Source organism: Pollachius pollachius, assembly GCF_949987615.1.
Source record: "Pollachius pollachius genome assembly, chromosome: 9".
Classification (NCBI taxonomy): domain Eukaryota; kingdom Metazoa; phylum Chordata; class Actinopteri; order Gadiformes; family Gadidae; genus Pollachius; species Pollachius pollachius.
In genome coordinates this window covers 4,315,445-4,341,080 of record NC_136942.1, presented here as the reverse complement: position 1 = coordinate 4,341,080, position 25,636 = coordinate 4,315,445, and the positions used below count along the sequence as shown (strand labels likewise).

At 47.4% G+C, this 25,636-nt stretch overlaps 2 protein-coding genes across 2 annotated transcripts; one reads left to right on the top strand and one right to left on the bottom strand.

Annotated features, from left to right (window-relative positions):
- Positions 1-30: 30 nt before the first annotated feature.
- slc25a44a (solute carrier family 25 member 44a) lies at positions 31-4,487 on the bottom strand. The gene is made up of 4 exons (XM_079743712.1): positions 4,154-4,487; positions 2,877-3,591; positions 2,327-2,454; positions 31-1,935 (listed from the first exon to the last, which is right to left on the bottom strand). Exons 2-4 carry the CDS (start codon positions 3,514-3,516, stop codon positions 1,744-1,746), a joined length of 960 nt encoding a protein of 319 aa, XP_079599838.1. The 5' UTR covers positions 3,517-3,591; positions 4,154-4,487; the 3' UTR covers positions 31-1,743.
- Positions 4,488-5,109: 622 nt separating this feature from the next.
- On the top strand, positions 5,110-25,212 carry ireb2 (iron-responsive element binding protein 2). Its single transcript, XM_079744066.1, has 22 exons — positions 5,110-5,158; positions 6,309-6,392; positions 6,588-6,753; positions 6,863-7,000; positions 7,419-7,676; positions 8,791-8,860; positions 9,024-9,207; positions 9,620-9,759; positions 10,690-10,861; positions 11,275-11,375; positions 12,295-12,411; positions 13,018-13,177; positions 15,453-15,588; positions 15,875-15,959; positions 16,392-16,548; positions 18,687-18,811; positions 19,195-19,299; positions 19,953-20,095; positions 20,603-20,750; positions 21,468-21,590; positions 22,614-22,799; positions 23,441-25,212. The coding sequence occupies exons 1-22, from the start codon at positions 5,134-5,136 to the stop codon at positions 23,549-23,551; spliced, it is 2,934 nt and encodes a 977-aa protein (XP_079600192.1). The 5' UTR covers positions 5,110-5,133; the 3' UTR covers positions 23,552-25,212.
- Positions 25,213-25,636: the final 424 nt, after the last annotated feature.

Below are 25,636 nucleotides of genomic sequence, written 5' to 3'. Positions count from 1 at the left end.
CCTCTTCAGTAAAGGTCCAGTCACCACACCTTTGACAGTTTGGCCAGTCTTTATTGAGTCCTCATGTACAACATGGCTGATACCAGATACAACACAAACAATAAGCTTGGTTTTTCTGCATGTCTCGATAGTCATCTGAGGTTTACATATAAGGACACTCATTTTCATTTTTCTTCTATAACGTATATCCGTCTTGACAGGTCAAACTTTCAAAATTACTTATGTTACAAACTTATTTCCAGTGACAAAATGGCTTAGGCTAAAACCATAAAATCTCAAATAACCTGCTGGTGGAAAATTGCGGTGTTGGATTGACCATATCCAAATAGCTTCCTTGTAGTTTTGGATGGAAAGTAAGAGATAAAAGTCTTGAGTTAAGAGTGCTCTGGCACACATTACATAAAACGTGCCTGTGAACATCACATAATCACCTCTACAGATCGGTAAGGAGGTGGTCATTTTCAAATTCAAAGGTAAACCAAGATGATTGAAAAATAAGGCAGTGAGACCAATTTACAACTCTTTGAAAGGATCTTGTAAAAGGCAAACAAAGCACATTGAACGTGGTATTGTGCTTTTGGGTTGAAACCAACTCCATGCAAATTTTGCAATAACAAGGAAAATAAGCTAACTATTGAACAATATACATTGGTATCAGTTGTGAACAATCAGTCGCTCATATTGGAATTTTGTATATACGCTATTTCCAAGGCAAAGGAGCAACTTGCAGAGATTGGATGTGCCAGAATAACTAACACATTATTCTCCTCACGTCTAAACCAACCACCTCTGCACATAAATGATTTTTATGTCCACTGGAATGCACCATACAGAAATATATGCACGATAAAGATTTTGAACAAACACCCTAGGTTCTTTTAACACATCAAATGTGAAAAGAAATGTGAAAACAACACACAACTACTGGATTTTAAGCTTCTCTTTTTCCCAAAGGGTGCTTTGAGGCCAGAGGTACTTTGGAGTCATTAAAAGAATATTTTAAAAAATAGTTTACACTATGAAAGCGTTCTTTTTCTCCCAACAATTCCTAAACGTATTAGAGTCACCCAAAATTGCTATACATACGTTTTGATATTTTCTTAAAGAGAAATAAAATGGCTTTTTCCACAATGGCAGTTTGAGCCTAGCCCATAACTTTATAACTATAATAAAGCAGCTGTGAGAACCAATAAACAGATTTAGCAGAATCTGTTAAATCTAATTTACCCTACATAGTCATTTAACTCTGATTCTAGAATGCTTTGAAAAGTTAACACTAAGATACCTGGGCAGAGGAAGTGGTGGGCAGAGGAGATTCAGGTGATTTTGTTTCGGCCTTTATGGAGCGTTTTTTATAGCTTATTTCTCCCCTTTCATTTGGATGTACCCTGGGTCCTGGAGAAGTGTTCTGGCCCGAAATCAAACAACCATTTTGGTTCTGTTCACCACCTGGGTGAACCAAGTGATCCTGTCCGGTACTAAAATCTGGTTCGGCTACGTTCACCAATTTCTGCCGTCTCGGCCAGGGTCCAGTATACAGTAAGCGGTCTGGTGTTAAACTGAAACCGGTTCTGTTCATTCCACCAGTTGTCTGCTCGTTCCACCAGGGCCCCGTATAGAGAACGTTTTCCTGGTGTGAAACCGAACCGGTTCCGTTCATTCCACCAGTTGTCTGCTCGTTCCACCAGGGCCCCGTATACAGTACGTTTTTTCTGGTGCGAAACTGGACCGGCTCTGACCCGTTCACCAGTGCCGGCTCTCTACCAGGTCAGCCCTCAGGCTGAGTCTCTTCAGGGACTCGTAGCCCACCACGATGAGCACCGAGGTGGGCATGGCGGCGATGACGCGGGCCGACAGCCCCTTGGTCATCCCCCGAGCACCCTCCTCCGCCAGTAGCTGCTTGAAGGTGTCGATGACCGAGGAGCGTCCCTCCACCTGGCGGACAGACACGCGGACGGTTAGCTCACCTGCTATGTTCTAGCACTGTGAGCGACGGTGGATCAACCAATGCGCTTGGCAAGCGCGTACAGGAAGTTCCACATGGTCGACACGACAATGCACCATTAGTCTTCTCAGTCAGATTATACACTGTGACCATGTGGGAATACTTGGTCATAGTAATTTACAGTGTCATAAAACAGAAACAAAAAGTCAAGAAAAGGGCGATTTCAGGGGAAATTTGCACCTGTATCTTGTGAAAGTTGATAAAGGATACGTAGCAGTATTACAAACAGAACAGTGTCGTTCAGGACACTTCAACTCAGATTCAAATGTGGAGATGAGCCGGTGTATAGTCACGGTGGTTCATTGTGCATCTGTGACCCACCTGCACTCTGGCCCGAACCACGTCCATCGGGTTGGTGATGGTGGAGGCGGTGGCAGCCGCCATTGGTCCCGCTATGGCCAGCACCATCAGCTGAGGACAATTGCTGGGCGCCAGGTTCGAGAGGCGCTCTGGAGACACAGGCGAGGGAAGACCGTGAGAACATGAGGATTCTGAAAATAACATTCTATGGGGGGGTTTACATTGAATGCCCTGCAGAATGCCTGTTTCTGAACAGGCTAAATAACATCGGTTTATGGTTCATGAAAGATTAGCCACGGGCTAGAATAAACAATGAAGGATTGTGACCTTTGCCCCATTCCGTTGACCAGAAACAACTCACCCCAACCTTTCAGCTTATCTTACCCTCATGGTTTATTTGTAATGTAAATATCGCTTTCGGCATTGGGTTCATTGAACGAAAGCATTTGCATTAGCATTTACAAACATTTGCGACCACTCGAAAAGCATGACGACTACACAATGAAGCCTTGTGTTCCTAGGATGTTCACATGACAGTTCACGATGAGAGAAACCCAGAGAAGGCGCTCACCGCTGTAGAAGTGGTAGAAGGGCCACCAGAGAGCACTGTTGGGGATGTAGGTGAGCAGCGACGCCACGTAGCCCCGGTAGAACCCGCGGAACCCGTCGGCGGCGCATATCTGCACCACAATGTCCCGCGTCTGTCCGAAGGAGAAGCGCCCCCGTTTGGAGGAGGACGACGCGGCGGCCGGCGCCTTGACCCTGAAGCGGGTCAGGTGCTCGCCCTGGCCCTGCATCATCAGCTGCTGGGACACCACGTCGATGGGCACCGTGATGGTCTGCGCCACCAGCGAGGCCGCGCCCCCGGCCACCAGGGACTTGACCGTGTTGCTGGGGGAGTAATGCGACACGTACTTGCGCACCAGCTCGTAGGTGGTGATGTAGGCCTGCCCCGACACCAGTGTGAAGGTGCTGACCATGAAGCCGCGGTACAGGCCGCGCAGGCCCTCGGCGCGCAGGATCTTACAGAAGGCGTCCAGCGTGCCCGTGTACAGCGACTTACCCCTCTGCACCTGTAGCAGGGTGCGGATGAGGCTGGCGGGGTACACCGTGAGCCGGGTGGTCATGGTCATGAACACCCCCAGGGAGTAGAACTTCCTCTTGTCCAGGTCCTCCCATTCGATGATCTGGATGGTACCTTTCTGCTGCATGCCGCCGACCCACGCAGAGCTCTGCCCCACCTAGAGCTACTGTACTGGAGAGGACAACCTTCCCACGGCCGTGCACTGTGACGGAAGACAAGACCACACTCATACATCAAGAAATCCCCACACTCGTCGTGAAGCTCTACATACCTGTCTGATACCACCAGACAGTAACGTTACACAATATAAAATGGGAATACTGTCAGTTCTATACAGACCTACGGTAGCTAATGAGGCAGATACACGTTGTCTCGTCATTATAGCCTATTTATAGCTGATATATAATGGTCATTTGGTATAACATACCTTGCAAAGGCAAATTCCTGTGATCATGTGTCAACATCACAAAGGCTTAGGATGACTAAACAATACGGAACAGTAACAGTTTCCTAGCGTGGTTATATAGGATAGCCTGCTGCTGAAATACACTGATCTTTCCGCGTTTTTACCAACATTGAAGATCTTCGCTACAAAATTGCGCGGGTTTACTAGCTGTTTACTGATGTGCGGTATCGATCCCACGAAAACAACGCTAACGTTAACAGTGGTAAGTCCTCCACATGGGCAACGTCGCACTTTCTGCTGCGTCTTGCTAAAAGAAATCGTTCATACACGGCGATTTATGTCGAGCACATTCACTTACTTATTCAGAGGCCATTCGCAGACTTTAACGTCGTCTTCAGACAGTGTCCAACGTAGTGTGGAGGTTTGCATTAAACGTGCAGGGCTTGAGTAAAGCCACGGCCTAGTCCGCAAGGTGGTGGATGTCCAGAAAGTCACGCCTGCGCTTGTTTGCGCTGAGAAAAGACACAGACAATGTCAAAGGTGAAAGGTCGCGAGGATTGACTTAATTGTCCTGCCGAAATATTACTTCAAGTTACACACTAAAAATGTGTCAATTGTTGGTTGGTTTTTAAAATGTGTTCGTATAATATAACGTTAGATCACTGACTAAATAGTATAGAGGAAATGGAACATATAGCTTCCGTAGTCACGTGACGTCCTCTGGCAAGATTTAAAGCCACAGTCACGGTTATTTCTCAGGTCAGGATAAGAAAAAACGAGTACACCATACTCTGATAATGTAGTCCGGGATGGGCCCTTGACCCTCCGATCAGAACACTCCTTTTATAAATAACAAGTACTTAAAAATACTTTAAAATGAAACAGTAGAAATACAGCCCGCCCCCTGCTCACTCCTAAGGTATATATATACGTTCTGTTAATTATACTACTGTTGCTGTAACTGCTACTACTACTACTACTACTACTACTACTACTACTGCTACTGCTACTACTAATAATAATAATAATAATAATAATAATAATAATAATAATAATAATAATAATACTGGAACAACAATAATATGAATAATCCTAAATAATATCCATAATTAATAATAAGATAATAACAAGTATTATAATAATTTCATTCAGTGTAATATATTGGATCCATTGGTCCTTTTCGTATCTTTTACAACCATATCGACGTACAGCACACACTGGATTAATCAGTTGGTAAATAGTCCAGGGGGCGTGGCTCTTGAACACGACTACGTCAAGGGACGTCAAACGACGTCAAGGGACGTCACGAGGACAGCCGTGCTCATTTCAGCAGTCATCATGGCGTACGCTGCTCTTGTCAAAGGTAAAGAGAGATCTTCGGTTGAACACGTATTATTGAGCAAATGTATAATCCAGTGGTGGGAATTTGTTGGCGACACCATTATACATTTATCATTGAAGGCCTGTGATGTGCTGTAACAGTCAATTTAACACATTGACATCAAAAACATATAGCCTCCAACTGTTAGCTGGAGGGGGACGGCACCCGAAGACCTGCCTCTTGAAGCCGAGTTGAACGCTCGGCTACGCGTTGTGTTCGTACTTTTACGGCATAATATGCGAGAAGAACATAGTTAAATGTAGCGTTTCCATTTTGTCAAGCAACCCCGCGGAGTGTCGAACTCAAACGGGACAATATGTGTCCGTATAGACCCGGTGTGAACTGAGCAAGTCTTATCTCCTCCAGGGGAGCACAGCTAGCCCCGCTGCTAGTGTTGTGGGTAGTGTTGTGACGAGGACGGACGTTTTATCTGTCCACAATCAATAAGCTCACCCGCAAACGAATCTACCCCCACTCCTTTGCCTAGCATATATGGTCGCGTTGTTGTCACGATTGAATCATGCCATTATTGCAATGGTTTGGCCTTCATCCTTAGTCCCCACAACCATTTATGTTGCTGCTATACAGTCAGGGTCACCAGAAATGTCTTGTTTTCGCAGGTGCCTGACCAGTCTCTAACAAACACGGGTGGTCGTTATTACTCATTGGATTGATACACAAGGCCACTTTTATGAACACAGAATATTTTTGATTTGTTAGCGTTGTGTTTAGCTGGACTTCAGTATATGTTTTGAGGCATCGACGTGAGGAACAATGATTATACATAAAGAAATTAGACCTGACCAGTTCAATCCTTTCAATCTCAAGCCTGTCTTTCAATATCGGCACTGAGCTCCGTATTATTTTCAACACTTGACACCTTGGGAAGCTAATGTACACAACACCATTCAAATTTATATTCTTTTAGATGGTTTATAAGATAATAAGAATACTCCTGTAGTGGTTCCTGGCAATTTTTTTAGCAATGCAATGCTTTGCTCATTCATTGTTGTTATTTTATTAAACATTGTTAGATATCGGCATCTTAAGTTACAATTTTGGTCTACAGTGGGATACCAGAAAAGTATTATATCTATGTCATAAACTTATCAGTGTTATCTTTCTCTTACAGAGCATCCGTACAGCCATTTGATTGACACACTGAAAGATGGTGTTCAATTTTTCAATCCACAGAAATTAAATGACCCAAGATATGGTAAGTCTAGACCAGCCAACTCTGTAGCCTCTGCTTTTGTCACCTGCTGTCTTAGTTTGTTTTAAACATTTTTGTTAATTCTGGAGGGTGGCTGGGATGTTCAAGCCAAAAAAGCATTGTTGATACAATCTTAGTTTTAACATAACAAACGATGTGCAAAAAATGGACACACTGAGCTTTTTGTATTTTATTCAGGAAAACTGCCTCTATCCATCCGTGTCTTATTGGAGGCAGCCATTCGTAAATGTGACGGCTTTTACGTGAAAGAGGAGGACGTCCAGAACTATCTGGACTGGCAGGAGCAGCAGAATGTGGCTGAGGTGCCGTTCCCTCCCTCCCGGGTCCTTCTCCAGGACTTCACGTGAGTCTGCTGGGCCTGATGGTCCACACAGACGGCACACACAACACTTGGGCAGTCTTGACCCGTTCCCATCTCAACCCGTGCTTATTTTCTGTTTTAACGCCCATAGGGGTATTCCCGCCATGGTGGATTTGGCGGCAATGCGAGATGCGCTGGTCAAACATGGTGTGGACCCTTGCCGCGTCAACCCAGTCTGTCCCACCGACCTCATAGTGGACCACTCGCTACAGATCGACTTCAGCAAATGGTAAGGTCACCGATACAACCCTTAAGCTCTTTATTCTTTAGCCTTATAGTTGAATTAAGTGAGTGGCCCCTTAAAGTTGCAAAACGTACGTTGCAACTAGCTCATAGTTTAACATTTCCTGGATATGTCTGTAGTCAATGCTGATTGATAGTGATTTCAACAATGTTAGTCCTCTCACCTTCTAACTGGGTGGGTCTCAGTCTTAAACATATGTGTGTGTGCGTGTTGCTGCTTGTGTTCAAGCACCAAATGTCTACTAACTACTTGGCCCATATGATGTCTGCATAAGCTGGTCTATAAGTCTGTGCCTCTTTAGCTACCGTCCCAGAAGGACACCGCTATTTCTGGTAAATTGTATTTCCTTTTTGTATTTAACAATTATCAAGTCTACAAATTCTAAACCCGATGAACCCTCCAGTGCCATCCAGAACACACCCAACCCCGGCGGAGGAGAGACCCAGAGCCAGGGAGCGCCTCGCTCCACCCCCTCCGCCCCAGGCAGCGGCCCGAGGCCACTGCCTCGGGGTGGGGGCTCCCATTGTGGAGCCGCCAGGGGATCCTGTGGCAAGGGCAGCTGCAGCGACCCCTCGGCCTCCCCAGGCCGACACCCACCGGCCGTCCAGCAGATAGAGAACTCGCCCCTGCTCTGCCCCTTCCACCTGCAGCCCGTCTCTGAGTGAGTCTTGAGGTGCTGGCTGCTGATTTGTGGCGAGGCTGCTCACAAGCTGGTTCCCATTTGGGGGTTGCCCGGAAAGGTTTGTGGGGTCATGAGAGATTGCCGCTTTATAAGCTGTAGATGTTTGTTGGTATGTTTGATTAAAGAAGGCAAAGTCTAGAGCTCTCTTCTGTACCCACGGACTGCCCTAATGATTTGTTACGCCCCACCTCTAGTTGGCCCTACTGGGGCTAACAACAAACCACCCTTGACCCCAAATATCAAAGGACACCTTTCACAAAAGCCCAACCAGTGGGATTTATTTACATTAAAGGGGACATATCATACCACCAGGTGTGAGTGTGATTAGCCATTACAAGCCGTTTTCAAAATGTGCAGCATTGTGACATCACAGGTGGGCGTGTCCACCTAGATGTGTGACGGATAGATGAGCAGTGTTTTCTAGTCCACTGGGTAGGCTGGTAGACTGATCTATCCAGCACACATCTAGATGGACACGCCCACCTGTGATGTCACAATGCTGCACATTTTCAAACCTGCTTGTAATGGCTAATCACACTCACACCTGGTGGTATGATATGTCCCTTTAACATATGAAAAGGACACGACATTAAGATATACAACAAAGTCCGAAACATAAAGACAAGACAAATCCCAGGGAGGTGGCACGACCAGCCAGCAGTCCCATGACCAAAAGCATTCCCATGGGAAGGGGAATCTGTCGCTTCTAACTCCGGTCTTGACGAGCGGTCCAGGTGATCCTAATCAGCTCCACTGATGCAGCACACCTGAGCATGGGCTGGGCCATGCCAACAGAACAGGGACAAACACAGAAAGCAAGCCCCCTTCTGAGGCTTAAGTGTGCACGTTTGACTTGATTGTGCCCCTGCACCACCCAAAGACCAATGCACTGCCACCGCAAGGCCAGTGGGGTGTAGAGGGGCGTAACATGATTCATAGCCACATGCAAATTAGTACAAACTACTTACCTGGAGAATTGATATTACAGCACACGTGTCAAAAATATTTCAGAAAATAGACATTACGCCACAGGCTGAAAAGGTTAGGGAAACCCTGAGCTAAACTTTCTTTTGTTTCTGTGTTTAACCTGCAGACCAGAAACTGCATTGAAGAGCCAAGAGATGGAGCTGATCCGGAACAAAGAGAGGCTGCAGTTTTTCAAGGTAGGGCGCTACTTCATATGTTTTAAGGCACATCAAAAGTGGATTTTGACATTTTAAATAGCCTTTAAAATTTCTTTAAAAAATCCTCCGTCTCCTTAGCCCTCACAAGTACAGTAAAATGTGTAAAAGTGTGTAAACCGCTGGGTCTTCTCGGTCCTGGCAGTGGTGCTCCAACGCGTTCCAGAACGTGAACGTGGTCCCGCCGGACGTGGGCGCGGTTCACCAGGTGAACCTGGAGCACCTGTGTCGCGTGGTCCACGTCAGCGACGGGCTGGTGTACCCCGACAGCGTTGTGGGGACCGACTCTCACACCACCATGATCAACGGACTGGGGGTACTGGGATGGGGTAAGACGTGCCGGCACACCGCGAGCCACCCTAAACCAAAAACACCAACACGGCTCTGGATTGACTTTATTATTGGTTGCAAATGGCCTTCCCCGTTATACAATGATGTCCAACTCACCGTAGCGGGAACTTTGTTAAACCGATATCACTGTGAAGGAGAGATATTAAACATTTATTTTATAAAATAAATTTGCTTCCAAAGTGTTTCTGTGCAGTGGATGTGCTCATCCAAACCTTGGGAAATTGCTTTTGTGCTTGTGGAAGTTAAAAGTGAAAAAAAAAACGACGCAGCCAAAAATGTAGGCTGAATGTCTAATGTCTCCCTGTCGCCCAACCCAGCAGCTTGCCTCTCCCCATAAGCTCTCTAGTCTATAACCCGGTCACCCTTGTGACGCTGAGTTCACCTGTGCAGGTGTGGGGGGGATCGAGGCAGAGGCGGTGATGTTGGGCCAGCCGGTGGCCCTGACTCTGCCCCAGGTGGTGGGCTGTAAGCTGGAGGGCTCCATCAACCCTCTGACCACCTCCATCGACGTGGTCCTGGGCATCACCAAGGTAACCGCTAGCCATAATGTCACCTTCTGAAGGCTGCTTGTTGACAATGGAGACGACACTGGAAGAAGAGTAAATGAACAATTCAAATGCATCTGAATCTAAGAGATATATCAACAACGAATATATTACACATAGGGCTGCTCGATTATGGGAAAAATCATAATCACGATTATTTTGGTCAATATTGAGATCACGGTTATTCAAACGATTATTTTTGAGTTTGAAAACATGTTGTATTTATTCAGTCTCTTCCCAAAAAAATGTGTAACTGAGAACTTTAAAATTCCGCCTTAAAAAAATACACAAAATGGTCAAAAAGAAAATGTGCCAATCTAAAATGATATGTATCCAGCTGTTCTGCCCTTTCTATAAAACATAAATAAATAAAAAATCCAAAAAATCGATTATCGTTTGACGCTAAAATCGAAATCGCGATCAAAATTCGATTAATCGCCCAGCCCTAATTACACACAACATATTTGGAAGAACGCTGAGCGTAAAGTATATTTGAAGGTTTTGCTGTGGATATGTTTGTTTGCCGTCAGCCCCATACTCATACAGTCCACACTAGTGGTAAACAGCAGTTATCCCCCTGGTAGATTGGTCTGTTTATGACTGAAGCTTGGGGTCTGAGCAGAGTTAGCAGACCATCTCTCTGGCTTTGCTCTGTCTTGACAGCAACAGAGCAACATGTTCAGTCATGTTCCCCGAGCTTCAGCGACCGGGCTTGTTGTGTTTTTGTCTCTCTGTGGCACTGTCACCATGTTGTTTTTGCATAGTCAAGGAAACGTGTGTTTTTAATGTTCGATTAGTTGCGCATTGTATTTGGAGTGTTAAAACCTGCTCCCTTGGAATGTGACACTGCTTCAACACTGCTGTGGTACGATGTATTCTGACTGGTCTTTCCCATGTGTTCTTCCTTCCGCTCAGCACCTGCGGCAGGCAAACATCGCCGGGAGGTTTGTGGAGTTCTTTGGCCCAGGGGTGGCCCAGCTCTCGGTCCCCGACCGGACCACCATCGCCAACATGTGCCCTGAATACAACGCCACCGTCAGCTTCTTCCCCATCGACCAAGTCACACTCAAGCACTTTAACAAGACCAGTGAGTCCCAGAGAGAGACTTTCACCATTTTTGGTGAAAGATTGGTGTGGGATTTCAGTTGTGTATGTGGATCACAAAATGACCCACATACACATAATGTTACACCCAAAAGCCACACAATGGACTTAAGCCCTTGGGCTTTATTTGTGTTTGATCCCTTTGTCAATAAAGAATTTCAACCATTCACACACACACCCACACACACACAAACCAATTTCAATTGTCTAGACATGCATGTTTTCCATTTATTCTGTAGGACTGCAGATCAAGCCTGTGTAACCGATAGAGATCTGCAGTACCTGTCGAACAAGAGCCTGCATTGGCAGGCAATGTTCTGTTGTGATCTGATGTATCTTAATCTTAGTGAACACTTCCTGCAAGCCTTTCCTGTAATCCTTCTGTTTCCCCTCCAGACTTTAGCCAGGAGAAACTTGAACTACTGGAGTCGTACATGAAGGCTGTGAACCTTTTCAGAAGCTACGAGGACTCAGAAGAGGACCCTGTCTATTCAGAGGTAGGTGGTGTCTGTCTGTGGCTGGTGGTGGAGGGGGTGGAGATGTGGGGCTGGATGGTCTGGTGGTTAGGGGGTTCGTGTTCAATCCCCAATGTCTGCGCCGCAGTCGGCATGCAGGAGCCACATGCATGTGCCTCATCATAACCATAACCTCAGAGTGTCTGAAGGAACTGTCGATACATAATTTAAGGTTTTGCACGTGTTACAAGACTCACATCCCAGCAGCGCCTCGGAGGACATTCGTTTCACCAAGTACAGGTGCACACTCAGAACGGCAGTCTTCGATGTATGAAGTTTACTGTGTCTTTAAGGTTTAGGGTTCCGAGCTAGAGTGGCCTAGCAGCAAAATAGCTGCGTTGCCGATACTCTGTGAACAATAGATGCAACTAAACAATGGAAATGGCTTCACAGCAGGTAGCAGTAGGAGGGGTTTGAATGTGCAAGATGTCTATTCTTAGGAGGAGGAACATTCTCTGGCTCGGTCAACCGCTCTGCCCTTCCTTGTAGAAAGGGTCCTTGAGCAAGACAACCAACCCCTTCAGCAACTGGCCCGGGTGGCGCCTTGCGCGGTTGACGTTGCATTGTGTGTGTGTTCCCTTCTTTGTACGTTTTAACAGGCTGAGCCTTAAAGCCAAAGGCTAAGTACTTAAACCTTGGAGCTACTATGAGACCCTTAGCATGCACTTATATCCTAAGCGGCTTGCAGTGAATATTAGATGGGTGTCATAAAGGCGCAGGCAAGGGTTGGAAATGTTGCTCATGCAAGCCTACAGGTAGCCTGTGGACATTCGGGTTCAGACCCACAGCCGTTCTACGGGCTGTCGATTTAGGGGCGACCGGTAATGGTCGACTTTAGAGCGGTGCAGTTTCACTCTACAGACAACACACCCTTTAGCCTGGAACTGTGCTCTTCCCACAGGTGATAGAGATCCAACTGAGCTCCTTTATTCCCCACGTGAGCGGCCCCAAGAGGCCCCAGGACAGGGTGGCAGTCAGCGACATGAAGGTGGACTTCCACAGCTGTCTGAAGGAGAAGGTAAGGGTACAGCCTTCGATGGGCATCGCTAAACACATGTTCGATTTCCTGTGCCCTGATGATTTGGTTCACTTTGTCATATATACTGTATATCAAAACCTACATCTTTTGGCGCGGTCCTTCTCGATCTTAACATAGCTAAATAAATATTCCGGGGATTATGGTGTTATACTCCCAGCCAACAGGTCCTTGGTTCAGATCCCCAGGTACCCCCGTTTACCCGTAGGAATCCTTGAGCAAGAGGCCTTAAGGCTTCGTTACGGTTCCACGTTGACGCAACCCAATGATCACGCAGTCACTTTGACGCAGTCGTGAACCTGTTTTGGTTCTGCGTCAGGTTTACGTCTGGTTAACGTTAACGGACCAATCACAGCCCTTGCTGCTACGTCGCCTCGACGCAAGGTTACTTTTTGGGAGGCGCACGTCAGGCCCTTGCTGTGGACGCAAGGGGTCCGTAAACCCCCTTGCGTTGCGTCAACGTGGAACCACAACTAAGCCTTCCCCCCTAGCCCCTAGTCTACTCAGGAATGACATCTGAGAAGAAATCCACTGAGTGGCTCTAGATTAACGTGTGTGCACTCAACCCCTCCTCCCTCCCGGCTCCAGGTGGGCTTCAAAGGCTTCCACGTGTCCCCCGACCGGCTGCAGACCCGGGTCCCCTTCCAGCACGCGGGCCAGGAGTACCAGCTGGCCCACGGCTCCCTGGTCATCGCTGCCGTCATCAGCTGCACCAACAACTGCAACCCGTCAGTGATGCTGGCTGCAGGTGGGTCTCCATGACGACCGGCGGGACCTGCTCTTGTGCCCTGGTGGAAACTAGTGCGGGGATGTCTGGCTCGACGGCCGTGAGGTCATGGTGTTAATGATGAAAGGGTTTTATTTACCACTAGGGCCATCATCAAAGTGTTCACCAATTATATATATTTAAAGTATATATATAGTCCAAGAAAAATTACCCTTTGGGACATTAAAGTATATATCAATATCAATCAATAAATCAATCTAGAAATATATATATACAGTGGGGCAAAAAAGTATTTAGTCAGCCACCAATTGTGCAAGTTCTCCCACTTAAAAAGATGAGAGAGGCCTGTAATTTTCATCATAGGTAAACCTCAGCTATGAGAGACAAAATGAAAAAAAAAAAAAATCCAGAAAATCACATTGTCTGATTTTTTAAGAATTTATTTGCAAATTATGGTGGAAAATATGTATTTGGTCACCTACAAACCAGCAAGATTTCTGGCTGTCAGACCTGTAACTTCTTCTTTAAGAGGCTCCTCTGTCCTCCACTTGTTACCTGTATTAATGGCACCTGTTTGAACTCCTTATCAGTATAAAAGACACATGTCCACAACCTCAAACAGTCACACTCCAAACTACACTATGACCAAGACCAAAGAGCTGTCAAAGGACACCAGAAACACAATTGTAGACCTGCACCAGGCTGGGAAGTCTGAATCTGCAATAGGTAAGCAGCTTGGTGTGAAGAAATCAACTGTGGGAGCAATTATTAGGAAATGGAATACATACAAGACCACTGATAATCTCCCTCGATCTGGGGCTCCACGCAAGATCTCCCCCTGTGGGGTCAAAATGATCACAAGAACGGTGAACAAAAATCCCAGAACCACACGGGGGGACCTAGTGAATGACCTCCAGAGAGCTGGGACCAAAGTAACAAAGGCTACCATCACTAACACACTACGCCGCCAGGGACTCAAATCCTGCAGTGCCAGACGTGTCCCCCTGCTAAAGCCAGTGCATGTCCGGGCCCGTTTGAAGTTTGCTAGAGAGCATTTGGATGATCCAGAACAGGATTGGGAGAATGTCATATGGTCAGATGAAACCAAAATAGAACTGATTTTCTAGATTTTTTTTTTTCATTTTGTCTCTCATAGCTGAGGTATACCTATGATGAAAATTTTGGTAAAAACTCAACTCGTCGTGTTTGGAGGAGAAAGAATGCTGAGTTGCATCCAAAGAACACCATACCTACAGTGAAGCATGGGGGTGGAAACATCATGCTTTGGGGCTGTTTTTCTGCCAAGGGACCAGGACGTCTGATCCGTGTGACGGAAAGAATGAATGGGGCCATGTATCGTGAGATTTTGAGTAAAAACCTCCTTCCATCAGCAAGGGCACTGAAGATGAAACGTGGCTGGGTCTTTCAGCATGACAATGACCCCAAACACACCGCCCGGGCAATGAAGGAGTGGCTTCGTAAGAAGCATTTCAAGGTCCTGGAGTGGCCTAGCCAGTCTCCAGATCTCAACCCCATAGAAAATCTTTGGAGGGAGTTGAAAGTCTGTGTGGCCCAAAAACATCACTGCTCTAGAGGAGATCTGCATGGAGGAATGGGCCAAAATACCAGCAGCAGTGTGTGAAAACCTTGTAAAGACTTACAGAAAACGTTTGACCTCTGTCATTGCCAACAAAGGGCATGTAACAAAGTATTCAGATGACCTTTTGTTATTGACCAAATACTTATTTTCCACCATAATTTGCAAATAAATTCTTAAAAAATCAGACAATGTGATTTTCTAGATTTTTTTTTTTCATTTTGTCTCTCATAGCTGAGGTATACCTATGATGAAAATTACAGGCCTCTCTCATCTTTTCAAGTGGGAGAACTTGCACAATTGGTGGCTGACTAAATACTTTTTTGCCTCACTGTATATATATTTATGTCCAGAGCAAGTTCAACACAGCACAACACTTTCATTTCTTTGTCCTTGGTTCCTAGTCCTCACCTTGTTCTAATTTAGCTGAATGATTTAAAACAATCTGAGAATATCCTCGAGCTCCCTCCAGTTCATCTTGTTATGACAGGATCCATCCATATAGATGCAAATACATAATCAATCTAGTATTGAGTATCATTACATCCCTTTATTTCCCCATTTATTTTCATATTATTATTATTATATCTTTTAATAATACATTTTCTAATTTGAAAGACATGCTTTTTCTAAAATTTTTATGAAGTAATTTGTTCCGATATTATTCTATTCTAATTGCGCACGTTGTTTGACTGACAGGTCTGCTGGCGAAGAAGGCGGTGGAGGCGGGTCTTGGCGTCAAGCCTTACATCAGGACCAGCCTGGCCCCCGGCACCGGAATGGTGACCCAGTACCTCAACACCAGCGGAGTCCTGCCCTTCCTCAGCCAGCTAGGGTGGGCACACACACACACGCACACGCACATGATCACATTGTGCATGTCCCTCGACGGACAGAGGGGATGGAGGGCGTGTCTGACGTTTGGGTAACGCAATCTGATTGGCCGACGGATCTGTCGCTGCCTGAAAAATGTAACATTTCTCAACTTCGGCGCCGACAGAAGGGATTGACCCACAATGCATTTCGAGAACACCCCATGCAAAGTCAATGAGACACACACAACCTCCTCCTCACAAAGAGCCATTGTGCGACTTGTTATTCTTGTTATTGTTCCTCTGCAGCTTTGAGGTGATAGGATACGGCTGTGCCACCTGTGTGGGCAACACGGCACCTCTGCCTGAAGGCGTGGCCGATGCCATCAAACAGGTACATTGTGCCCTGTATAAAACCTCCAGATGCTCCCAACTTGTGTTGGTCTTTTGCGACCCCCAAATTTCTAAAGGGTATCAAGGGTATTATCTGGTTCCACACGCATTGTCTTTAACCATCTACCCCTAAAAACATCCTGGTAGTTTTTTCATGATGCTAATCAGAAATCATCTTCTCGTGTATCAAGGGCTTCTCATGAGACCTTTCAAAGCTCTTCAATTGTTTATTATCAAGTAACAACTAGCTTATAACTTATTCACCCACGCCCACTATTATAAAGCAAGGTTTCTAGAGTCCAGAGCCCTACTTGGGGTTAACACAAGGGATCCAGAGCCCTACTTTGATTGGCCTGGCACTAGCCTCTCCCCAACTGTGGAGGGATGGACAAACACCTCGGAACCGTTCCAACCTCTTCCCCTCGTGTTGTAGGGGAACCTGGTGGCGTGCGGCGTGCTGTCTGGCAACAGGCACTTTGAAGGGCGCCTGTTTGACTGCGTCAGAGCCAACTACCTGGCTTCGCCCCCCCTGGTGGTGGCGTACGCCATCGCAGGGACGGTGGACATCGACTTTGAGAAGGAACCCCTGGGTAAGTGTGCATGTGTGCAGCGCATGGTAAACACTGTAGGGTTAGTGTTAGGCTGTAGCTGAGGAGGATGGAGTAGGTAGGGCTGGCCGATTTGGCCTGAAAAATAAAATCATATTTTATTTTCTTATTTTGATTATTTCAAACCAAACCCGATTATCGATCTTAATCGATCATTTTTTCTATAAATGACAAATATAAATTTTTTAAGTTTGGATTTTATTTGAAGATAACCAATGATTAACAAAAGCAAAATTTGGTTGCCACAGACTTTAGGCAAACTCTAAACACTCACTTCTTTCAGTGCATGCTGCCATGTTGACATTTTACTCTTTAAAAAAAGAAAGGTATTTTTGTTTTTCAATAATTGATTTTCTTTTCAAAGGTCCCATGACATGCTATTTTATGGATGCTTTAATATAGGTATTAGTGGGCCACTAACACAGAATTCAAAGACGTTCCCGAAATTCAGCCGTGGTGCAGAGTTACAGCCACTCCGAGCCAGTCGCACATTGAGCTTCCCCCACATGCACTGTTTTGGTGTCTGTAGCTAAAATGCAAATGAGGAGGAGCGAGGCGGGTCAAGGAATATCATATATATCATATAATATCATATTATACATGGATATTTATATCGTATAATATATATTATCACGGCATAAAGCTGTGTGAGCCTCCAGACAATATTATGAATCTCAAACGACCGTGTAGGGTTCTCCGACGTCTCTTGTTCTTCCACGTCCACATCAATCTGAAGTAGACTGAACCACGACATGGAGGAGAAAGGGATTGTTGACAGCGGTTGTCTCCTGCCGGAGCCTTGCTGCCGAGGGACCGCCGCCTCGGCAGCGGTCAGCGCTTAGGCACCACCGCCTCCTGCAGCGCCGAGGCGGTGGTCCCTCGGCAGCGGGAAGCGGGGCTCAAGCGGGAGACATTCGAGGCCAACAATCCCTTTCTCCTCCATGTCGTGGTTCATGTACTTCAGGGAGTCAAAGCCAAAGTTCCTTTCCCCCAATTCATTCTCAACCATGGCTGAGATAACCCCCACTACGAGTCTCGTTGTGGAAATACCAGAGACGAGAGTCCGACGTGTTATACGCCATAACACCAACAGCGTGTAAAACACTTTGTGTGTACGCGTGTGTACGACACAAAGTCCTGGAGCTCTATATCTAAATAATATCATATAATACATAGATATCTATATCATATAATACATATTATCACGGCCAAGCTGTGTGCGCCTCCAGACGATATTATGAATCACAAACAACTTCGTCGGGTTCTCTGACGTCTCTGGTTCTTCCACTTCCACATCAATCTGAAGTAGACCGAACCGCGCGCTGCCCGCTGCCGGCTGCCCGATGCCGTGCGGTGCTGCTTCGCGGCGGTGGTGCCTCGCGGCAACCGGCGGCAGGCAGCATGTCGCAGTTCATACTTCAGGGAGGCAAAGCCAAAGTTCCTATCCCCCAATTCCTTCTCAACCATGGCTGAGATAACCGCAACTACAGTCTTGTTGTGGAAATACAAGAGACGTCAAAGAACCGACGTGTTATGCGCCATAACATCAACAGCAAACACTGTGTGTAATCACACACACACACACACACACACACACACACACACACACACACACACACACACACACACACACACACACACACACACACACACACACACACACACACACACACACACACACACACACACACACACGGCGCTCGCACGGTCGTGTCTCATTGGTGGGCCAAATTCTCTGGGCGGGCCAGGGAGAGAAAGGGGAGGGGTTTAGATCCTTATGAGGACATATGGGACCACATTCCAAATCAGCGCGCTTGAACCTCCGTTTTTTCAAAGGCGAGCAGAACACCTAGTGCTTGTTTTACACCGAACACAAGTTTTAGTCACTGGGGGACCATAGGCAGGCTAGGGGAACTCATATTTATGTTTAAAAACCTCATAAAGTGAGATTTTCATGCCATGGGACCTTTAAAAAAAATCAATTATTGACCATAAATTCGAATTACGATTCAAACAACGATTAATCGCCCAGCTCTAGGTACCGGCTACATCATACAGCCAGGTTAGACTGGGGGATGGAGGTCCCTCTCTCACTCTCGCTCTCTCTCGCTCTCTCTCAGGGGCGACCCCCGAGGGGAAGGAGGTGTTCCTTCGTGACGTGTGGCCGTCCAGAGAGGAGGTGCAGCAGATGGAGGAGGACAAGGTGGTCTCCTCCATCTTCCAGGAGCTCAACAGCAGGATGGAGGTTAGGTCTTAACCCCCCCCCCCCCCGACTCACAGCACCAGCGGCTGCCAGCTGGAACGGGGGGGCAGTAAAGGGCTGATTATGGTCCCACGTTGACGCAACGCAAGGGCGTCACGGACCCCTTGCGTCCTCGCGGACCCTCCTTGTGTCCACCGCAAGGGCCGGACGTGCGCCTCCCAAAAAAATGTTACAGTCTGTCCAGGCGACGCAGCAGCAAGGGCTGTGACTGGCCGGCTCACTAAAACCCGGCGCGGAACCGTAAAGGTTCACGACTGCGTGGCCACTGCGTTGCGTGAACGCGGAGCCACAATCAGCCCTTTGGTTGGTTCACCCGTTGGTAAGGGCGTGGCCTCCGTGCTGATGGGTGCTGTGCTCTCCTGCAGAAGGGGAACGCGATGTGGACCAACCTGGAGTGCCCGGAGTCGGTGGTGTTCCCCTGGGACCAGAAGTCCACCTACATCCGCCAGCCCGCCTTCTTCCACAAGCTGGTCAGTGGTTATTTAACAATTATTGTGTGAATTGTGTGAATTATTAAGTGAATAGTGGGGAATAGCCCCCCGAGACCGAAGGTCTATTCACGGAGCCTGAGGTGAATAATTGTTTTAGTATATACTACACGTGGACATTTTGCGATGAAAACAATATCCCGAGTTTGAGGTCTCAATCATGGGTTATTGCCCAATTTCCCGAGTTAGCGAACCGATCAAACTGCGCCATCTTAGGAGGTTCACGTGTAGCATATACTAACATTGAATAGACACAGTGGTGCTTTACTCATCCCAGACAGGAAACGAGGACTGTTGTAGAAATTATAACTAGATTAAAAAAGTCGAATCATCCCACATACAAAATACAAAAAATAATAAAAAATAGAAAATATGTCAGTAAGTAGCAATGTTGATGTAAATGGTTTTACGGATGGGTTTGACATTAATATGGTCTGCAATTACAGAGATCCATTATCAACATTGAAAATGAAGTTTAAGTAGAACAAGCAATATCAGCCTGACCGCCACTCAGGAACTCCTGCCCATATATGGGCCAACAGTTCATAAGTAGTTCCTAACCCCTACAGTGAGATGCCGCCGGCTTCCACCGTAAGCCCCCCTCACCCTGCTCTCTGCCGCCCCCTGTGTTCCAGAGTAAGGAGGTGCAGCCCCCCCGCTCCATAGAGCACGCCCACGCCCTGCTGTTCCTAGGCAACAAGGTGACCACCGACCACATCTCCCCGGCCGGGAGCATCTCCCGGGTCAGCGCCGCGGCCAAGTACCTGTTGAGCAAACGGTGAGGGGAACGCACCCGCACACACGCGTACATGAGGGCACGCTCACTCGCTCACTCGCTCACTCACTCGCTCACTCGCTCACTCACTCACTCTTTCACTCACTCTTTCACTCACTCACTCACTCACTCTTTCACTCACTCACTCAATCTTTCACTCACTCTTTCACTCACTCTTTCACTCACTCTTTCACTCACTCACTCACTCACTCACTCTTTCACTCACTCACTCACTCTTTCACTCACTCACTCACTCTTTCACTCACTCACTCACTCTTTCACTCACTCACTCACTCACTCACTCACTCTTTCACTCTTTCACTCACTCACTCACTCACTCACTCACTCACTCTTTCACTCTTTCACTCACTCACTCACTCACTCACTCACTCACTCACTCTTTCACTCACTCACTCACTCACTCACTCACTCTTTCACACACTCACGCACTCTTTCACACACTCTCACAAACACACACTCACTCACTCACTCACTCCCCCCCCGCCCCAGCCTGACGCCCCGGGAGTTCAACTCGTACGGCGCCCGGCGGGGGAACGACGCGGTGATGACCAGGGGGACGTTCGCCAGCATCAAGCTCCTGAACCGCTTCATCGGCAAGTCGGGCCCCAAGACGCTGCACATTCCATCAGGCCAGACGGTGAGGGGGACGGGACCTGGGGGGGGTGTTGAAGAGGGGTGTGTATGTCTGTCTGCCTGTCGGTCGGTCTGTCTTGATGCGGGGCGTGTGTGGGTTGGTCTTACTGCGGGGCGTGTGTGGGTCGGTCTTACTGCGGGGCGTGTGTGTGTGTGTGTGTGTCTTGATGCGGGGCGTGTGTGTGTGCGTCGGTCTTGATGCGGGGCGTGTGTGGGTCGGTCTTGATGCGGGGCGCGTGTGTGTGTGTCTCTTGATGCGGGGCGTGTGTGTGTGTGTGTGTGTCTTGATGCGGGGCGTGTGTGTGTGCGCGTCGGTCTTGATGCGGGGCGTGTGTGTGTGTGTCTTGATGCGGGGCGTGTGTGGGTCGGTCTTGATGCGGGGCGTGTGTGTGTGTGTGTGTGTGTGTGTGTGTCTTGATGCGGGGCGTGTGTGTGTGTGTGTGTGTCTTGATGCGGGGCGTGTGTGTGTGCGTCGGTCTTGATGCGGGGCGTGTGTGTGTCGGTCTTGATGCGGGGCTTGTATGTGTGTGTCTCTTGATGCGGGGCGTGTGTGTGTGTCGGTCTTGATGCGGCGTGTGTGTGTCGGTCTTGATGCGGGGCGTGTGTGGTGTTTGTGTGTGTGTGTTGAAGCGGCGCCTGTGTGGTTGTGTTGACGCTGTGTGTGTGTGACGCGAGGCCTCTGTCCTGACCCAGTGTACCCTCTTCCCCCCCCCCTGTGTAGCTGGATGTGTTCGAGGCAGCAGAGCGCTACCAGAGAGAGGGCATCCCCCTCATCATCCTGGCAGGGCAGGACTACGGCTCGGGGGGCTCCAGGGACTGGGTGGCCAAAGGGCCCTGCCTGCTGGTAATGTTTGATTTATACTACTTGAAGTTGGGCCGGGAGATTAATCGAATTTGATCGCGATTTCGATTTTAACATCAAGCGATCACCAAAACGAATATCGAGTTTTCGATAAAATAAATTTAAAAAAGATGATAGAAGCATCAGGATGCATATCTGTACATTATTTTAGATTTGAACATCTTCTGTTTTACCGTTTTGTGTAAGTTCTCAGTAACAAAGTGCTTTTTGGGAGAGACATGCTGAATAAATACATCATGTTTTCAAACTCAAAAACAATCGTTTGAATCGCCGGGATTTCAATATCGACCAAAATCAATCGTGATCATGATTTTTTTACATAATCTAGCAGCCCTAACTTATGCATTTAGCACTTGTTTTCACCAGGACGGTTGAAGGACACGCAGTGAAAGAGCCGACCAATGCTGATAGTGCTGAGCTCTTTCGTGCCCGACTGCTCTAAGTAGATCACCGTCTCGGCAACAGCAGACAACCTGCCGCCGGGTCGAGGCAATAGCTGATCCGCACCCATTTATTTATATGCCCTTTAACAATGCAGTTGTTGAGTGACAGTGAGCTATGGCTGCTGTACATTTATTCTAACTATATTGAAAGGACAGCAGGGGGGAGAAAGAGAGAGGGAAAGAGACACGTTGGCATGGGATCACAGGGTCCTCACAGCCATGCTGTCGATGCGTTTAGCACGCTAAAGGGCTGATCGTGGTCCCACGTTCACACAGCGCAGTGGCCACGCAGACGCTTCGACGCAGCCGTGAGCCGTCGCGGTTCCGCGTCGGGTTTTAGTGAGCGGACCAATCACAGCCCTTGCTGCTGCGTCGCCTTGACGGAAGGTTACTATTTTTTTGGGGAGGCGCACGTCCGGCCCTTGCGGTGGACGCAAGGAGGGTCCGCAAGGACGCAAGTGGTCCGTGACCCCCTTGGGACGCGTGAACGTGGGACCATAATACGCCCAGATGACGGTCCTCCTCCTCATCCACTTCCATCCTCACCCGCCGCTCTCCACAGGGGGTGCGAGCCATCATCGCCGAGAGCTTCCAGAAGCTCCACAAGAGCCAGCTGCTGGGGATGGGCATTCTGCCCCTGAGCTTCCTGCCGGGCCAGACGGCCGACTCCCTGGAGCTCAGCGGGAAGGAGAAGTTCTCCATCAGCCTCCCGGAGGAGCTGGCTCTGGGCCAGGCGCTCACGGTGCAGGTGGGCCCCCCTGGTGGTTTTAAAGCGTTGGTTTTCATATTGGGTCTTAGTTTTATTGTTGTGTATGATATTATAGTTATAGGCAAGGCCTATATATATATATGAAAGGCAACTTTATTTATATAGCACTTTTCGTACACGAGGCAGACTGAAAGTGCTTCACATAGACAGTCATAAAATAAAATAGATAAGTAAAAGAATATCGAGTTGTATATTATTTCTTGGTATCTTTATTTAAAATCCATGGCCAGTGGTTCCCTTTTTGTTTAGTTTATTTTACCGTTTCTTCATGGCGACACTTGTTGACTCTCCCTTCAGCCACTGCGCCTGCACGCACGAGTCCTGTGTGTTGTTTCGATATGGAAGGGATGGCAACAGGCGTTGTTTCATGTTAGATTGAGTCTGCGTAAATATACCGACTCAATTTTACATGAAACTATGTGCATTCGTCGTCGTAGTTGAGCAGCGACATATAATGGAAATGATTGAATGTGCAAAAAATGCTCTGCAGTAAAGCTGTCGTTTTTTGCGTGACTAGAAAAGAGCAGCTCTTTGAGGCCGACTCTCTATTTTAAAGTGTTGTTCTATTTCAATGTTGGCACACATGTTTACAAGCCGCCCTTCTGTCTGTGTTCCTCCAGACCAGCGAAGGGAAGTCGTTTGGTGTGACGGCGCTCATCGACAGCGAGATGGACCTGATCTACTACCGACACGGAGGCCTGTTACCATACGTTGCTCGGACAATGATTTAACACCAACCCCCCCCCCCCCCCCCCCCCTTCGCATGCTCCCAGGGGCCCTCATCTGGCTGCGTGGGCCCCATGTGGCCGACAGCCAGGCTCCCTCCAGCAACACAAGAAGAGAGACACATACTGACAAAACCTGCTCCGCTAGGCCAGGCACAACACGTTTTTAGAACGATCCTTTGAGTTCTTCCCCGCCCCCCCCCCCCCCTCCAAATAGGTTGGAGCCAAGAAGCAGAAGGTTAGAAACAAATGAAATCTCTTATCGGTGCTAGTACAACAGAACACACGTCACGGGTCCATCCATCCATCCAAGAATGCATGCATGAATGAAATAAGACGGTTACCACAAGGTGTGCGAGGCACTAACAAGACCACACGCACACTCTCCGGCGTTTGAAAATGTGAAATCACTTCTTTCTGCCCCGGCTGACAACTCGGGTCAATACAGCAGATGCAAAAAAAATACCTTTTTGTTCATCATTGCTGACTGGTGTCAAGAAACAGGATATGTCCTGGTTATCAGATGCAGGGGTGGTGCCATGGTACCTGGGAGACTGGGCCGTGTGTGTGACGGTCTCACAACGTACCCTGCGCTGACACAACCACCACACCTCAGTCCCACATTTCCTTGATTTGGAGCCAGTAGACTCTAGACTTCAATAAGGAACAAAATGTCTGTATGCCAAGCCATGAACACATCAGAGTACAAATCGGATTCTGCCCTTTGTGACTTTGTATGCTGTTGGTTTTCGCCCCATGCCACAGAGTGGTGTTGTTTCTAGTGATTTCTACAGACTCCATCATTGAGGTTTTACCTACAGGGTGGATGTTTCTGCATGCCCATGAAGCGCCTTGAAATGGCTGTTTTACCCATGTGGCTGTCATCATTCAAATCGGTCTTCATTTCTTCTCCCCCACACATGCACTTCTGCTTTGCTAGACTGTGGTGAAACCAGGTGGATGAGCGCCTGTGTTTCAGGTTTAAATGCAGTGGAATCGTAGCTACTGAGATGGCACTGCATGGCAGATGGGTTTGGTGAACCCGGCTCCTATTGCACAACAGCTCTTGGGCTGGAGCCCCAATATGACAAACCTTTCTGCCATTCATCAGGTGTTGCCCCGTTTCAATACAACTACTTAGACCCATAAACATGCCCACTCCTTCCCGTTGAGTAATGAAGAGTTCACATTCGTTCACGTGTCCAAGCCGTTTGGACGGTAGCCTAGCAGCAGAGCTTTTAAGTAGATGGCATTATGTACCCATGTATCCATCCAATGCAACATGTCAGGCAATTTAGAACCAAGTGGAAAGCACCATTTATGCATATATTATAACTGAGCATGTCATGAAGTTTACTGCTATTTACTTAAACCTACATGTGGATTCTTTCTTTTTTTACCATTAACCGACAGTGTTTTTTTTGTCTAAAGTTGTGAAAGCCAGTGTTTGCCTTGACGGACGGCCAAAGCAAGTCGGAGCAAGTAGCAAGTGTTCATCTGCTACTGATGTCCTCTGCTGACCCTAACCCCACCCCTCAGTCAGGTGTTCCTAGTGTCTCCTGGGTTCAGACACAGTGCTAACCTTTTCTAGCTTCAGAAAAGGGTTCCCGTGTTTTATTCTTTGGATTTGCAACTCGAGTGACAAATAAAGAAGTCTGCCATCCTAAGTTAAGAGTAGTGTTTTGATTCAAGTGAAAGCCTCTCAGGGAAACTATGTGAAGTGTCTTCAATCCTTATTTACCCAGTGTTTTTATTGGTTAGTTGGGCTGGGAAAAGACTGTGGGGGGGAAACCAGGACAATTCTAAATGCTATGGGTGGGGAGATGGAATGCAGAACTAAACGTATTCCAGGGTGATTAGTAAAGAGTTATCTTAAACAATGAAGAGTTGTAACGGTTTCCAAAGATTCTAGGTTTAAACCCACAACCAATATGATTAAGGTCTATCCACACCACCGCTAATACAATACCATGTGTAGACACTCGTATCCCCAGTAGGAAATTAACCACTGCCAGTTATTTTGCCCAACCTGTTGAATCACAAATTCACTCGTAGGCAAATAACTTTTCTGCATATGAACATCAGGTGCAA

Bases quoted from the DNA above. Each gene is read 5' to 3' on its own strand.
- ireb2 (XM_079744066.1), top strand. From the start codon at position 5,134: ATGGCGTACGCTGCTCTTGTCAAAG. The intron at 8,861-9,023 runs GTAGGGCGCTAC...CGGTCCTGGCAG, and splicing joins AGAGGCTGCAGTTTTTCAAG to TGGTGCTCCAACGCGTTCCA. The intron at 15,589-15,874 runs GTGGGCACACAC...GTTCCTCTGCAG, and splicing joins CCCTTCCTCAGCCAGCTAGG to CTTTGAGGTGATAGGATACG.
- slc25a44a (XM_079743712.1), bottom strand. From the start codon at position 3,516: ATGCAGCAGAAAGGTACCATCCAGATCATCGAATGGGAGGACCTGGAC. The intron at 2,455-2,876 runs GTGAGCGCCTTC...CTGTGTCTCCAG, and splicing joins CTTCTACCACTTCTACAGCG to AGCGCCTCTCGAACCTGGCG. The intron at 1,936-2,326 runs GTGGGTCACAGA...TCTGTCCGCCAG, and splicing joins TGGTTCGGGCCAGAGTGCAG to GTGGAGGGACGCTCCTCGGT.